Raw genomic sequence first — 15,619 nt, 5'->3', positions numbered from 1 at the left:
TTTTCAATTTGCGTCTTTAGCTAAGCCACTCTCACATTTTATTGGTTACTTTTTTTCATCACGAAGCTAACAACGTCTTCTTGCCGCTGTCGAAACGTGAGCAATGCTTGAGTTAGGATGGTGTCGTCTATCGCTAACATATCATTATCTACATTATTTTCAGAAATCATAATATGTTTCCATTCTTCTAGGGATTTAATATCGTTCTATAATGGATATTAGCATTTGGTAGCGAACGAAATCCCCGCTTCAGCAGTGACTTGCCTTGGTAAGAAATGCCTGCCTAGGTTCTTCTGGATCTATATTCTGCGTTGTTTCCTATAATTCTCTATGTTAAAAAGAATATAAAAAAAAAGATGGTACTTCATCATGTTGATGCTTACACTGCATTTGCAGCGAAGCAGGTCGTGCGTTTGGCAGAAAGTATCTGTGTCTAGTCTGAACAAATCGCGAATCTGACTATCGCTGAAATGGTTTACGCTCGGCTCTTCTCCCAGACCCATGATCGACTCACTCAAAGAGCTCTTGTTCAATTGCCTCTGGAATATCTTTTCGTCAATAGTACCTGTGCTGTAGGCCAATTGAAGTTACTTAGCATCGATTTGAGATGTTACCATCAAACTAGATATTCAACATACGTTAACAATCTGTACACATGTGCAGTTCTTTTCTGTCCGTCACGGTAAATTCTGGCCATGACTTGCTTGTCCACACTGGTAGGTAGTAAGTCAATAACAATGTATGGTACGCCATGCTATCATCATATGTAATAACTCCTACCTAGGGTTCCTATGTACGATAAAATGAAGTGCATAGTGTTAGCATAATTAACCTTCGTTAATCTACCGAGTTTGGCTCTGAATATTTACCAATCAGGGTCAAAAAGGATCTTGTTTTATAAAAATCTTCATTAGCCACCGATAGCATAATCTTGTCTCATCAACAAATTGGTACTTACCAGTCGTGATGCTCCAGTCAGGTTCAAGCCAATGCCACCACTTTTCGCGCTCAATAAGAATACAACTGTACAACGGTTATGGCTGAATAAACGTTATCGAAATAGTTAAAGCCAAGGCGAAATAGCTTACAACGATCATCATCAGGCTCATTAAAATGATCGACCATCGTTTGTCTCTGAGCGGCTGGCGTTGATCTGTATCAATACAATTATAGTTAGCTATATAAGTTTGCTATCCAGCTCTGAACAATACCTTACCCGTCAAGTCTATAATACTTGTAATTATGCTCGTCACACATCACCTCTAAGATGTCTAGCGTTTGGGTGTAGTTGCTAACAAGGACCACTTTTTCTGATGTATGCTGACGCAATTTGGCCAGAAGCTCTACAAGAACATATAGTTTACCTGCATTCATAGTGTTAAAAACGAGATGCCGATCTCTTGTCGATGCGCTATTGCAAATACTCACCACTGTCTTTATGATTTATCTGCCTTCCATCAAAGTTCTCTGGGAACTCATCCAAACAATCTGTGCTAGAAAACAGGCTGGCTTCCTACTAAACGAATTAGAGAAAATCTTTATACATGTGGGGTTTTATGTTACGGTTCCTACACATACCTGCTTACCGCCAGTCATCGCACTCTCATATACCAATGTAGGACAATTTGAGACCTTTTTGAGGGCGGTAATGCAACCGAGGAATCCGGCGCGATTCCGTGCCATATCCATCCATGCTGCTGACCATAGTAACTTGTGATAAAGCTGCTGTTGCAAGGCTGAAGGCCGGCAAAATATAACATACTCCACTAGAGTTGCAAATCAAATTAGTAGTTGTATAAGCCTAGAAAAATCACAGCCACGTATGTACCTTTAGGTTTCAAATATTTGGCTATCACATCTATTTCTCGCCTGAGCATAAACTGAGAGGCCAGCTTCAGGAGCTACAGGAAGAGAAGTACTTAGAGATACTAATATATTTTGTCATAGTCCAACCCCACTTGTTTCATCATACCTCGTCAGCTCTCTCATTTCCCAGCTCCAAATCCTCCTTTCTTTTATGTGATCATGTCAGTTCATGTCGATCGTAGTTGATTGAGAGCAACATCACTTACGTTGAATTAGGCTGCCGGGCCTGGTTGATGGGTGTCTCGTACATCTAGGAATGATGTTAACACCTACAGTTTGCGGCAATCCTTCCACAAGTAGACCGTCACCTTACCTTTTTGAAGTGAGAATATTTGCCTAATATATTGGGATTGAGGAAATTTATCATGCACCAAAACTCTTCTAAATGATTCTGTTTGCCTGATTTTAGCAATGATGCGATGAATGCAACTATGTCGTGTCTAAAACAAAGTTGACTTACTTGTATTCTGAATTGATAATAGTTTGTTTAGAAACGGCAGCATAATAAGGTGTGATATAAGGTGTACTTACGGTGTTCCACTAAGTATTATACGCTTGTTGGCTGGCATAGCGCTGATGACTTGCAGTGTCTTTATGTTTTGGTTCTTCAGTCGATGACCTTTGAGGCATTTAATGAGCGCGATGTTTCACATATACATGCGAAACTCTGCTATTCAAAATATACCTTCATCACTTTGAGCACGTAGTTAGATACCCAGGCTGCTATGTAAAGGACAAGAGTTCTGCTTATGCTTACCAAATAATTATGTCGAACGAAGCACCTTCAAGTTCATCCTCCATATTCCGTAGCTGATGAAAATTTGTTAGGAAAGTCCAGTAATGTTTTGAGTTATCAACCTATAGTACCTTTTCGTAACCAACTATCATAGCACTGTAAATGGGACTGTGCAGGAAATCATTAAGTTGAGATTTTTGATCCACAGTATAAACACTGATTCTACATTTTAGATATGGCACATTCGTTAGCAGATTCTGATAGAAGATCCCATACTCTAGATATAGAATATATTATACCTTTCATCGCAGAGCCACTTTTTGAACTCCTTCTTCCAATTCTTTCAGTACGAACATCAGTAAATCTAAACACAAATTGATCATGTTATGGCAGTATTCTCTCTTACTTCTATGACGCTCGTTGGGCAAACAATTAGCGCTTTTTTGACGATCGGTGGCTCTCCATGAAAGGGTGTTTGCTCTACTATATTGTAAGCACACGACATCTTTGATTGGAGAGGGATATAGAAACATACTTAGCAATGTCCATAGTAGCGCTATAGCCTGGGGATGAGTTTGCATGGTTAGCGATTGGACATACCTTCGAGGAACAAGCTTAAAGAGTAAACTTACTTGCAATGTTTTACCGAGACCCACTAAGCAAACATTCGAATTAACAAACATAATTTCAACTATGAGATTCAACATAAAGAAAGTGAGTGTTGTACGTACTTTCATCTGCCAACAAGACGCCTTCGCCACCGTAATCCTTCATATCCATCAGGCATTCATACATGAAAGCAACGCCTTGCCTCTGGTGGTCTCTTAAATGCTGGCAAATGACAGGATCAACAACAACATCCACCAGCGGTCGATTTCTAAGGTGAACGACTTCAATATCTTTTTCTTATAGACCACTATGTGCAGATTCTCAATTAAATACCGCTTATTGTATTGAAGAACGTATTTGTCGGATGGCCGAGGTAAGACCAAACTTCCAGGAACATCGGGCTTGTGACGCGGTTGAATGGAATAATTTGCCACGGATGGTGCAGGAGGTAGCGTGGTGTGAGCTCGAAATTTCGGTAATGCCACTGTAATTAATACAAACTGTATAAGACGTAATATATCAAGCTAATTATCGCATCCAACAATATCTCACCGCGTCGAATCACAGGTCGTTCTACAGTAGCCGGATCCTTAGATTCGGCAACAGTTTGTCCAGTCTCCAATTCATATTCCTGTTTAGTTATTTCTCTTGCAATCTATTTATTGTTATAGACCAACATCAAAACCTTGAGCGTTGATATACGAATCGCCTTTGCTGCAACACATTACCTCAAAGTCCTTTCCGGATGCTGCAAATTCACTTCCTTCGCTATAGCTCTTAACGAACGTGGCCGATAACTTAGCCAGCCTATAACATAACAGTTTTTCATAAATGGCCATTCAATAAATATGTCAATAGATAAAGTTCGTCCTCACTCTTTTCGGTTGGTGTCGAATATCTCCAGAATTTTATTGTTTAAAACCAGATAGCCTGTGGAAACATTAGAAGTACTATACCATACCATATCCTCAAATCGCATAACTCACCATCACCATCCCACGTCTATTGTTTGTTATGAATTAGCTCATAATGATCAGTAGAGGGGTCAATAAGCGAGAAAACGTCAGTCGGCATCACATACCTTATTCTGTAAGTACAATGAATGGGAAGTTCAAGTTTCAATTAGTGTATTGTTCAGCTATACACTGGAGCTTTCCCATGACCCATTACCTTCTTCATAGACTGTTTTCGCCATACAATAGAAAAGTATCTCGATTCAGTGCTCTTTAGGACAGCACTGTCGCTGGCAGTTGTTTCGTTGTTCTGCGGAATGACCCTTTGGCGCTTATTTTCATAGTGAGATCCAGCTGCGGAGCGACCATTCTCCGGCTGATTAGAAAGAGTTCGTTTATTCTGATCTGCTAATGTCGGTGCAGAAGAATGGGCTATTCGCTTGCTGGGAGCTGCTGAGCGACGCATTCATTCACCTGGAAAGACTAATACAGACAAGCTGGGCAGTCAGCGGCTGATCAATCTGGTCAATTTTTATTTCTGACCGACGCGTACAGGATGAAAATGGTCGCGCTGACAGTCTTTGAAAAAAATGTTGATGACTCCAGAATATATGGCATACTGCTCAAGCATACAGTGTGGTCTTTAAAAATCAGATCATCAACAAAAAGAGAAGCGCTTTTCTTTGGAAAACAGTAGTTTATATAGGGGTTGATAGAGTACTTTCGCGTAAAACTCGTGTAGGCTCTATACTATTCAGGAAAAACCACCTATATCAGGTGAATTGAAACAATTTGACCATGGTTGAAGTGATTGCGATTCTCTCAGAAGAGCGAGATAGGTCAGAATTTATTATACACTAATGAACCGCAATGCTTACTCGGATCTCTCGTGAGAAAGTTCGACAGCAAAACCAGTGGCAACCTTGGCGAATTCCTTCATGTGGTTGAAGGAAAGGCGTGAGATCACATCGCCAGTAGTGTGAATAGCCTTGTTACTATCTTCGAAAGCGCTTTCAATGGTAAATGCACTAGGGAAACCTTGCTTAGCCCAACTGGCGTGGTCAGAGCATGCATATCCGCACTTGGTGTCAGCATAAGGAATGGCAGCATAGGTATCAACAAGCGTCTTCAAGAAGTCGGTCAATTCAGGGTCGACGTGATCGGAGACAACACCAATAACTTCACCGTTAGAACCAATATATCCAGTCATATCATTCTGCAGACAGGTAAATTAGAACATGACTGTAGGTAAGCAATCGTAAGCCTTGGCTGGGATGATATTACTCACCTGGAGCATGGCAACTACCCGCTTGCCTTGCTTCTTATACTCAGCAGCGACAGCTTGGGAGCCCAAAAGTCCAGCTTCTTCAGCAGAGTACCAGTGGAACTCTACAGGTCTCTCGGGCTTGAAGCCGTTGTCGACAAGAGATCTGAAAGCTTCAAGGATAGTGACTGTGCCACTGCCATCGTCCTAGGTGTCACAAAAAGTGCTGCGTTAGAGATCTCCGTAACCTCGGGAGCAAACGTAGATACAGCTCTCATGCGCTATATGACAAATTACTTACATCGGCACCAGGGGCAGTTCCAAAGCTAGGAAGCCACAAGTTGACAGAGTCCTGGTGAGCTCCAACAATAACCAATTCGTCCTTCAAATCTGGATTAGAGCCTTCAAAGCGAGCAATGATGGAGAATTGGTCCCACTGAGAGTAGAAATGACGGTGGCCTTAGTTAACGGATAGCACTATCATGATATTGAAGTTGTCTTGTACTTACTGTGTGCTCAAATTCCTTTACAGTCACACCCTCAACACCTTCGGAAAGGTCGCGAATAGATTGGATGAGCCATCTGCAAGATTCAGCGCCCCATCTGGATTTGTAATAACGGTTCTTGAAGCTTGTCAGCTTAGTGAGGGCAATTTCCATGGTAGTGGTGGTCAAATTGCCAATGAATGGCTCAACCTCATCAGCAAAACGAGCTTTGGCAGGGATGACTGCAAAGGCCAACGAGTGTTATTACCCCATTCGGAGCTATATGACGCTATGTGCTCACGCAGCCCTCCAGCACGACAGTCGTATCAGCCAGTTATCCGTGCCTCCCACAGTACTTACATGGCTTCCAGCTACCAGCAATCTTGATATCATCATAAGCATCTTGATAGTCAGTGATATCCATGTACTTGATACCGAGACGGAACATTTCCAAAATTTCGCTCTCCTTCATCCATTTGGCGGGCTGGTCATCACTACAAAGGGTATTCGTTAGTGGATAAGACAATAAAACCGTTTTTCACTTTGGAACCATGATATTCTTGCGTAGGGGTACTCCCTTGGCAGAACCGCCTTGGCAATGCTCGGCATTGGTCAAATGCTTACCCGTATTGAATGAGGCGAAGTTCGTCTCCTTGGCTAAATCCAAAGTTAGAGATCTGATCAACAAGTCCAATAGGACCAGCTTGAACTGTGGTTGCTGTCAAAGCAAAGGTAAGGGCAAGGGCAGTAATGATTTTCATAAAGAAGGGTGGGTTGGGGTGATAAGGCACAATTGCCGACGTTCATATACGTCGCGGGGGTCGTGTGACTACCCAAAATTAGCAATATGTTCTCAATGTGATGAACCCACTGACATGAGCCAATAAGAGACGAAGCAAAACGATTTTATTATTTTTGTTCAAGTATCGAAAAGACCAGCATTGTATTCTCTGAAGAAAGCAAAGGGATTGAGTGAGAAGTTGGGTGGACAGAAAGCCTGACTCTGCCACCATGTCTTACCTGGTGAGTTCCTCCGCTTCTAATTGTCGGGCCACAACAAAGTCGACGCATATGTTCCGATACTTCATCAAGGCTTTGCTAAATTGTGAGTGAAACTAAGGGGAGGAAAAGAATTTTGCATTGAATATCACTTCAGGCATAAAAAGGTTCTGGAAAGCATAAATCAGATATAAATTACCTTGATGCCTTCAACCAAGTTGGTTCGAATTTCTTTGAATTTTAGATAAGCTTGTTCCAGGTTCTGCAAAGCCTTCTCCCGACGGCTGATCTCGCCTGAACCTTTTCGCTTGGTTGTGAAATCATTATTCGCATCCTTAATTTTATTAAGCAGAACCCACTGCTCTTGAGAGTGCTTTTTGACTTGCTTAAGCAATTCATTGTATTTTCCGAGTTCGGTAGTAAACAATGGGTCAAATTGCGACGTTTCAATTTTCACCGTCGATGATCGGTCGGATAGTTCGGATGCTCGTTTAAGAATCAATGGAGATATATCATCTTGTTCAGACATAGATTGCGCTTCGTCTGCTATGCGTTGTCTATCGCGTATATTGGCATAGCATTCATCTACTAGGGACTGGAGTCTTTGTATTATATCGTCTCCGACACCCCCTTGCGTTTCATCAATGGTGCCTGAAGGGATGGACTGCTCGATTATCTTTTCAGGAAGAGACAGTAAATCGATCAACTTGGACCAGTTTTTTAATTTCTCCCTGACAATTTTGTCTGCGTTTCGAGCATTCTCTAATGTTTGAGACAGCTGGTCGCCTTTCTCTAATAGTTGAGCAGTCAAAGAGATAGACGTTGGTCTAATCCATTCTGCAACGAACATGAGTAATTCATCGTTAGTGTGTATAGAGTAATCCAGGCACTTTGATCATGTTAATTACCAAGTCTAAACCGTCGTCGTAAGCGTTCATCTTCATCATGCTCTTTTCCTAGTTCATTGACCGCTTCATCAATCAAAGCAGCGTTTTTTGTAGAGAGCATTTCCACATTATCAAACATATTGTACAGAGCCTGACATCCACCCTCATGCTGTATCTCTTCCGCTTTTAATAAGATGGAATCGGGTAGTCCAGTAGGCTGTACTAATGCCTCTAATGAAGATGGCAAGCCTAAATCTTGCAGCGTACTGATAAGGCCCGTTCCATTAGATCCTGTCTCACACACTTTTGATAGGGTAAAGGCCACTACAATACCTGTTGCATTCTTCATCCAGTTCTTTAATTTTTTTCAGTATGTCCATTTTCAAGAGAAGGTCTTTTCGATCGACATAGACGCTGATAGCCTGATGCACTGCAAATGGTACCAATTTTGTGAATAAAGGCTTTAGCTTCTTTGGATCGTCTCCTGCAAGGTCCAGCTCGTTGAAAGGCTCGCTAACAATGATGGGAACAAGAGGTTTCACAATTTCGAATCCAGGAATAAGTGCTACTTGCGAGGCCTGAGGAACGATGTCCATATAGATGGAGTCATTATCCCGAATGGCCGAAGCAAGTTGTTCTGCAATCATTTCCTGAAGATCATGGACATCTCGAAGCAATGCGTCGCTTATGGTTGCAGTAGAGCCCCAGAAAGATTGACTGCCATTGATATCTTGTTGCACCAGTTTCAAAGCCGCATCCGACAACTGGAGTCGAGTAATTTGTTCTCCAAATTTGCCGTTCTGCTCACATTCAATCCCTTTCCGATGATGGGCAATGGCTTCAAAGTAGTGAGCCTTTGTACGAACTTGTAATGCCCAAGAAGATGGAAACAAAGAAGCTATGCCATCGTCTGTGAGAATATCAGCCAAGGTAAGGTAGAATTCGGATAGTTTGATTGCCAAGCGAGCAATGGCACCGTGTCGTACATTTTCGAGAAGCGCTTTTCTCCAACTACATTCCTGAGCCTGTGCCAGCATTAGCGTGCTCAATAACGTGAGTGACTTGTGGCTCATATCGGCAGGAGGCGGTACACGAATCTCATGAATGACAACGTCTCGCAGGTGCTGATAGCATCCTGCAGCATTCTAATGACCAGCTGGAGATGAATAACCGTAGCTTCAAGTACTTTATAAACTCCCAGCAACAATTCAATTCACTGACCTGAAAGTATAGGCAGCTTTGTCGAGCGCCTTCGGGAGAATCCTTGCTTTCACTACAAGCTAATTCGCTAAACATACTGGCAATAGAAAATAATACGCATGCCTTTTCATAATAACCATTTTTATGGCCAACTTTTACAAGTGTTAGCGACTACCACTGTCAAAGGGAACGAAAGCATTTTCAAATATTGTACCTGATGGCGCTCCAGTCCCAGCGATTGGATACCAGGAAAACTGAATTCCGATCTAAAGTATGAAAATTACAATACCCTAGAGTTAATTTCTCAAGTAGTACGCCGTAAACGCAAAAGAAAACTTACATCCAATGGAAACTTTGTCATTAATTGAGCTAATTGTGCGTAGTATCTAAAGGAATTGATTAAAAAATGGGACACTAGGTCGATGGATATTACAGCAGTAAGGGTGACAAATCTGATACGTACTGTTGTAGTCGTGCCAAAACATTAGGATGGCTTGGTATATTTACAGATTGCGAACGTAGTTGATCTAATATAGCACATTCGTCGCTATATTGATCTGGAGACTCAGCGTATGATTCCGCAATATATTGCTTTATGAATGGAGTCCATCCTGCTGGGTCTGTCTTTTTGCCTTCTAGAGAGAGAAGTGCGGTCATTGAACCACCGAGATAGAGTCAGATTATAGAAAATAAGAGAGAGAAATGAAACAGCAGGGAAGGATTGAAAGAATGACTATGATTGCCAAGTTTCGCCAAGTGAGCAAGGCACAGCTCTCACAGATATTCTCCAAACTTGGTGATTGAAACTCAGGTGCACGAACCAAGCAGCCAAGAATTTAACACTGGCTTCTCACGCGAAAAAGGCACACCACATCAAAGTGCGTAAAACTTGACTTATGAGTCATAAATGTACATGATGCTAAGAACAGAGATTAAAAATATGTATTGTCATGTTTTATACATATACATATTATAAATATATATATAACTATCTGTTGAGAGATAGAACACAAAGTGATGTAGAAGGGGGAAGAGAGAGGTAATAGAGTGAAAGAAAAAAAGGGCAAGATCGTGAAAAAATGCATGAACAGTGATTTGTTACTCGTTGGAAACTTTCAGTATTATAACAGGTTGGATGATTTCGCGGGAATAGGAGCGGATGCCGATATACGAGGCTTGATTTCTTCCATTTCAATGGGATCAAAGGTATCTCTCTCTTCCATGTCCTTGTCATCATCTCCTTCATCCACGTCTTCCATTGCAGAATAATCAGGACTGGCCGGAACATGCATTTCTGGAGCAGAGTGGTCGCTTCCAGTGGGAGACTTATCAGATTGTGCATCTGGTTCTCTATCCAATTTGACCATTTGCGCAACTGTGGCAATGGTGAGGCTGTCCAAATCAGACGGAGAAGGCGGGTCTGAAGCCTTGTCTTTCTGGTTGGCTTGCTGTGCTTCGACTGTTTTTGCGTATTCTCGAATCTCACGGGCGTAACGTTTCTTGTCTTCATCTGCTTTTTTGTTCCACGGTTCACGGTCTGATTTGTCCATATCTCGCCATTGCTGTGCAATCATCTTACTAATGGGACCGACGGTCGAACCAGGATACTGTTGTGCAATATTAGGTCGTACGGCTGACAGGTAAAACAGGAAACCAGACATTGGGTGCTTTGGGGCTGTAGGATTTTTATGTCGCTTCTTTTTGCGTCCACGAGGATCGCGAGGTGGGTCACCATTTATGCTAAGTTGCTGACCATTGTCTTGAGATTTTCGATGAGCTTTCGAGTGTCTTCCTGCTTCAGCAAGTTCTGCCTTTGACCGGCGGGTGTAGATGAAGTTGGGATGATTATTTAAATGCTTTTTCTTTAACAAGGATGCTTCTCGCATATAATAATCACGTTTTTCCTATTTGGTTTGATAACGGTTTGGTTTGGTGGCGGTGGTTAGTATAAAAAGTCATTTTTTCAAAAGCCAAACTGCGCTCATGTGGTATGGCACGAAATAACGGCAAGCAAGAAATTATCAACTTACAGGAGATAACGCTTTCCATCGTTCGCCTATTTGTTTAGATATTTCAGCAACCGTAAGATGTGGCATGCTTTCCAGAAGCTTATGTCGTGTATCTCTATTAAATAAAAGGTATGCATTCGGAGGTCGCTTTAATCGTTCTTTTTTACCCATTGGGATTGGTTGCGGCTGGTTGAAGTTCATATCGTCCAGTTTGGAGAGAGCGTCGGCTTCGGCAGCTCCCGAGTTTGAGACTACGCTGACCAAGGAATGATTGGCCTTACCAGAAGCCGAAAATTTTCGATTGGTCAAGGGAGCGCTCAATGATTCCTCAGGAGAAGGAGATTCTTTGTCTGATAATATTTCAGGCGACGGAGATCGAGTTTGTGCATTTTCCGTAAAAGTGGGTATTGAAAAACTGGGTGCTGTGTTACTTGTGGGTTGTTCTCGTCCCGGTAATCCAAGAGCAATAGATTTTCTCCGCCTTATAAACGGTGGCTCATTGTTGTCGATATCATTAGTATTGGTCGCTAGTCGTTTATCAAAATAAGAAGAAAACGATATGTGGCTGCTTTCGGGTTCTTCTTCAGCCTGAGCTTTGAGAATAGCCTCAGGCGACACAATATGCGTCGGAGGTGAAAATGGTTGTTGTTGCTGCTGCTGCTGTTGATGCTGCTGCTGCTGCTGTTGGTCATTGATTTGCTGACGAGTGTACACTTCGCCATCGCTACTTCGTTTTCTTGAAGATCTTATCCTTTCTGAAGGGCTATCGTCGCTGACAGAAGAGTCGACCGAGATACTTATCGCTTTGATTGCTTGAGCACGCTGCTGCTGAAGAGTAGATGGGTACTGAGGCGTGGGGGCAAATGTAGGAGGGTTGGAAGTCCGTATCAAACTTTCATCAGTGCTGTTTGTTCGAAACTTCTTTCCAGAGGAATAGTAATTATGGTACTTTTCCAAAGGAGGGGGAGGTGCAGAAGTAGACGGTGAAGGCGTCGTGGGACTCCAGTTGCCAAATATCCTATGGTGTTGCTCATCATTACCATAAGCAGCATCATGGCTACTTGAGGTCATTGGGTTTGCGGAGACCCCAACGGGTGCATGACTGATAGGAGAGGATGTCGATGCATTTATGAACGAATGCAAGTTGCTTGGGGAGTCCATGGGAGATGAATGAAAAGGGGACTGCAAGGCCAAGGACTGAAAGCGTGAAACAGTAGGTGTTTCGATAGACGTACGACGTTGGTGATGATCTTGACCGTAGATCATATAGTGTTGAGAAAAATCAAGTGGAGGTGGCTTCTCATGGTGCTGCTCACCATGATGCGTTTGCCGTGTGGACATGTAAGTGTCTGGTACCGTATCATTTTGGCTTCCAGGGCCGAGATACGGCATACGAGCATGTGGATAGGGGTTTTGTGGAATAGAAGCCCGACGAATGCTGGATGAAGACGACGCTGATTGTTGCAAAAAGGCCGATGGATAGATTCCTCCACCCGAAATCGACATGGAAGGGAGCATAGATGAAGAAGAGGTGTGAACGGCCAGATTATCCGACACCTATAAGCGGAGCAATCCGAAAATGGCAAGTAGAGATTTGGTCTTGTGAGAATTTCTCCACTAACCAATAAGCCGAAGCTGAGCATGCCGCCCTTATTCAGGTGACAGTGGCCCTCACAACAAACTAAGGTTAACTTACCATGCTACTGCGATGGCTATTCGGTCGCTTGTCTTGTCGCCATGCTTCACTATAGTTTTGATCACCCGTCATGAAGGTTGACTGCGGTTGAATATCCGTGGAGGCCAGCACAGATGAACTATTATTGATTGGCCAGCCGAATGCATTGCGGGAATACGGGTTGGTAAAGGCATGTGGTTCATTTTTTTGCAGAGTGATGATATCGTCCATCGCCGCAGGGTCATTATAGCGCTTGTCTTGACCATGAGGAATCATGGGAGAAAACGGTTCCTGATTATTGAAAGGTTTGCTTCGTAGGTTGTTCGATCGGCCAAACGTTTCTTTCGAGGACGACTCGGGGGTACCATGCAGCGAGTGTGTAACAATCGAAGGCGGACTAGCGTTATGGTTGGAAGACAAAATTGACTGCGATGGCTTGTAGGTATCAGATGTTGATGCAGAAGGTCCAACTGGTTGCGTTGGAGTTGTTTGCCATAAAGATGAGCCATGATGATAAGGCATTGCACTACCTGAGGTATGATTTTTTGCCTTGGTCAGTGCGAGCTGGACCCAGAACTTGGGAGTGATCTTATAAAAAAATTAAAAAAACTTGTTCCTGTTTCAAGAGGCCAATAAGAAGGGGATTTTTTAGGAAGAAAAATTCTAGGAACGTGTGCGGGGAGAAGAAAGGTGCTCAAGGATAAAAAGGATGTTGATGTGAATGGCAATCGTACCAGATCTCACAATGGAAAGAAAATCAACCCCAAAGATGAAGAACGAATTGAAAGGCAAAGTGTGGAAATCACAAAAAAAAGAAGCAGTAGGGAAGAAAGATAGAAAAAAAAAAGCCAAGCTGCATCAAAATGCTGATATTGTTCAAAGCTCGAATTTACCCCGCTCACACCCTTTCCCATTGGCATAAACTTCTTGAACACCTTTTTATTGGCTCATATTTCCCGTTCGGTGTGAGAGGGGGGGGGTTAACATTATGCTTATACCAGCTTTTAGAGGATGTTGATAGGCAGAACAATGTTGGTGCGAATATTTTTTTTTCTTTTGAACAACCAACCGTGGCTCGGATTAGCTTTACAGTGCGCTGTACTCATAAGGAAATGCACATGTGCAAAAGTTGCCCCAGTTGAAATCCCACAAACACGCTCTGCGACCGCCTATGTGCCCGTTACAGCATTTCCCTCCCCCCCACCGATGGTGACGCGATAACTTGCTCCAAAAGAAAAGATATTGCCCAGCTGGTTTAATACAAATGCCATAAAATATCATGTCTGCTCTGACCAACATCAGTATGTTTGAGATACTGGCTGTATTTAAAAACTCCTGTCCTCGATGAAAGAAAGCGTGTCTATGTAATGTCAAAATGCCATAACCTTACGTAAAGGAGGCAAAATGACGATGTCAAATAAACAAACAAACCAAAAAATTATAGGAAAACATGTGAGATAGGTGGTAGAAATGTTGGACAAAGATGCGAGGTTGCAAGTGGTGGGGAAGGAGGTGAGGGTGATTCTAATACGAAGGCATTTAAGACGGCGGCGGCGTTGAATGTCTTGTCCACCATTCTGGGTTTCGCCACATTGCACTGGTATCGGTGGGAGTCCATTCCGGATAATCTAACAAACATAAAACAGGTGTGGGGGGAGATCGCGCTCAATTAGCTTGGAGCCAAAAATTTCTAAAACACATTCTTATGCAGCATATAATTTACCGTATGAAGATGGATGAATCAATTTGCCTTGAGAAGCTTGTACACCTAGCCTTTCACGACATTTTACATCCTGATGTATCGTAATGCCGTGAAACTCTGGATATTCGTAACAGCTGTAGCCCGATCGATATGCTAAGAAGGTAATAGCAGCTTGGTCTTGTCGATGGTTACTGCGCGATGATCCAAGTGGCGCTATACAATTCAGCTCTAAAGCACATTCAAACCATGGTACAACCAATTTGTTTATAACTCGGGGGTCATCAAGGTTGAATCCTAGTGCGGCACCGTTGCAGTTGGCGAAATCTTTGTAGTCCGCCGCATTGGCCTCGAACCAAGCGAACATACCAGGGTGAATGAGCTTTCCTCCCATAAATCCTGTGGATCGTGGTGACCAAAAACCTTGCTTTCGAACAATGTTGGGGATAGTGCGTAGAAATTCAGCATTGGGTACGTTTCCAGAATCCATCCAGAGAACTACTCCTTTTTGCTTTCTTTGTATCTCATTGATAATGCCGGCTTTCCAAGCATATTGACCACGGGCTGCCCGAATATTCCAAAAATCAGGATATGCAGGGAAGTCAAAATCGTACAGTTCGTCAAAATAATTGGCTTTTTGAAGTTCTTCTAGAACAGGGTATTGTGAGCCGTTGACGCCAATATTATAAACGATGATGCGTGGGAATTGTGATGGGTGGACTTCGTCTTTAAGTTGGTGTAATGAATACAAAAATGCTTCTAAGGCACAGAAGTGATTGGCACTTGCGCCGCTGACAATCGTAAATGGCGCATCGTGTTTACTGTCCAAAACTTGATTTGCGTTGGTTCCAACTGTCAGATCCTTGGAATCAGCCTCGCTACCTGTTTGCTGGTCAACGCAATCACTGTCATCCAAACATACGGCGTCCTTGCTATCCTGAACTGGAATATAAGGAAAGGATCAGACATCGGAAGACGTAATTTTTTTTTATACATAAACACATATCTTACATTTAGAGTTTGTGGTACTTGCATCGTTACCTGACCATACGAGGGCTATCACAGTTATGAAGCAGATTAGCAGTAAGGCTTGAAGTAGTGTTGCCCTTTTGAATCCCATGTAAGTGCCTTAATTGATGTTGAGTTGGATGCAAAAAAAGTAATGAAATTTTAAGGCTTATATGCTATTGGTCCACTGCTCTTGTGAATGGCCAGTACAAATTAGATAATGTTGAGA

The 15,619-nt window shown here is 42.6% G+C and overlaps 5 protein-coding genes across 5 annotated transcripts; all 5 read right to left on the bottom strand.

Moving 5' to 3' along the window:
- Positions 1–12: 12 nt before the first annotated feature.
- Positions 13–4,827, bottom strand: K450DRAFT_235073 (uncharacterized protein). Its single transcript, XM_051588025.1, has 31 exons — positions 4,382–4,827; positions 4,340–4,343; positions 4,198–4,215; positions 4,087–4,141; positions 3,940–4,018; positions 3,764–3,866; positions 3,545–3,695; positions 3,334–3,479; positions 3,235–3,257; positions 3,138–3,165; positions 3,009–3,082; positions 2,902–2,942; positions 2,734–2,824; positions 2,624–2,676; positions 2,552–2,559; positions 2,398–2,485; positions 2,338–2,340; positions 2,180–2,261; positions 2,073–2,116; positions 1,973–2,012; positions 1,829–1,901; positions 1,579–1,766; positions 1,429–1,513; positions 1,217–1,364; positions 1,089–1,153; positions 959–1,023; positions 870–889; positions 781–789; positions 639–713; positions 265–570; positions 13–206 (listed from the first exon to the last, which is right to left on the bottom strand). Exons 1-30 carry the CDS (start codon positions 4,628–4,630, stop codon positions 300–302), a joined length of 2,379 nt encoding a protein of 792 aa, XP_051445891.1. The 5' UTR covers positions 4,631–4,827; the 3' UTR covers positions 13–206; positions 265–299.
- A 211-nt stretch (positions 4,828–5,038) lies between these two features.
- On the bottom strand, positions 5,039–6,674 carry K450DRAFT_265389 (uncharacterized protein; the record flags this gene model as incomplete). Its single annotated transcript, XM_051592792.1, has 7 exons — positions 5,039–5,380; positions 5,453–5,635; positions 5,730–5,864; positions 5,938–6,155; positions 6,182–6,220; positions 6,274–6,407; positions 6,538–6,674. 7 exons carry the CDS (start codon positions 6,672–6,674, stop codon positions 5,039–5,041), a joined length of 1,188 nt encoding a protein of 395 aa, XP_051445890.1.
- Positions 6,675–6,789: 115 nt separating this feature from the next.
- Positions 6,790–9,786, bottom strand: K450DRAFT_235046 (uncharacterized protein). Its single transcript, XM_051588024.1, has 8 exons — positions 9,463–9,786; positions 9,340–9,385; positions 9,214–9,265; positions 9,021–9,151; positions 8,133–8,944; positions 7,821–8,065; positions 7,112–7,749; positions 6,790–7,028 (listed from the first exon to the last, which is right to left on the bottom strand). Exons 1-8 carry the CDS (start codon positions 9,654–9,656, stop codon positions 6,930–6,932), a joined length of 2,217 nt encoding a protein of 738 aa, XP_051445889.1. The 5' UTR covers positions 9,657–9,786; the 3' UTR covers positions 6,790–6,929.
- Positions 9,787–10,459: 673 nt separating this feature from the next.
- Positions 10,460–10,702, bottom strand: K450DRAFT_157030 (uncharacterized protein; the record flags this gene model as incomplete). The annotated part of the gene is made up of 1 exon (XM_051583981.1): positions 10,460–10,702. A coding segment is annotated over one exon (243 nt), but the record flags the coding sequence as incomplete, so codon positions are not given.
- A 3,684-nt stretch (positions 10,703–14,386) lies between these two features.
- K450DRAFT_198222 (uncharacterized protein) lies at positions 14,387–15,502 on the bottom strand (the record flags this gene model as incomplete). Its single annotated transcript, XM_051584569.1, has 2 exons — positions 14,387–15,264; positions 15,394–15,502. The coding sequence occupies 2 exons, from the start codon at positions 15,500–15,502 to the stop codon at positions 14,387–14,389; spliced, it is 987 nt and encodes a 328-aa protein (XP_051445887.1).
- Positions 15,503–15,619: the final 117 nt, after the last annotated feature.

This window comes from Umbelopsis ramanniana (genome assembly GCF_025399195.1).
Source record: "Umbelopsis ramanniana AG unplaced genomic scaffold K450scaffold_18, whole genome shotgun sequence".
NCBI lineage: Eukaryota > Fungi > Mucoromycota > Umbelopsidomycetes > Umbelopsidales > Umbelopsidaceae > Umbelopsis > Umbelopsis ramanniana.
Note: the sequence above shows the minus strand (reverse complement) of the source record. Positions and strands in the feature narration are given on the sequence as shown.

What these genes read in the sequence shown, in the direction of transcription:
- K450DRAFT_235073 (XM_051588025.1), bottom strand. Translation starts at nt 4,630, where the DNA reads ATGCGTCGCTCAGCAGCTCCCAGCAAGCGAATAGCCCATTCTTCTGCA. An exon ending in CGTCTTGTTGGCAGATGAAA is followed by an intron (nt 3,258 to 3,333) that starts GTACGTACAACA and finishes ATGTTTGCTTAG; the next exon opens with TGGGTCTCGGTAAAACATTG. An exon ending in AATATTCTCACTTCAAAAAG is followed by an intron (nt 2,117 to 2,179) that starts GTAAGGTGACGG and finishes CATCATTCCTAG; the next exon opens with ATGTACGAGACACCCATCAA.
- K450DRAFT_235046 (XM_051588024.1), bottom strand. Translation starts at nt 9,656, where the DNA reads ATGACCGCACTTCTCTCTCTAGAAGGCAAAAAGACAGACCCAGCAGGA. An exon ending in TGACAAAGTTTCCATTGGAT is followed by an intron (nt 9,266 to 9,339) that starts GTAAGTTTTCTT and finishes TTCATACTTTAG; the next exon opens with ATCGGAATTCAGTTTTCCTG. An exon ending in ACTTGGTTGAAGGCATCAAG is followed by an intron (nt 7,029 to 7,111) that starts GTAATTTATATC and finishes TCCTCCCCTTAG; the next exon opens with TTTCACTCACAATTTAGCAA.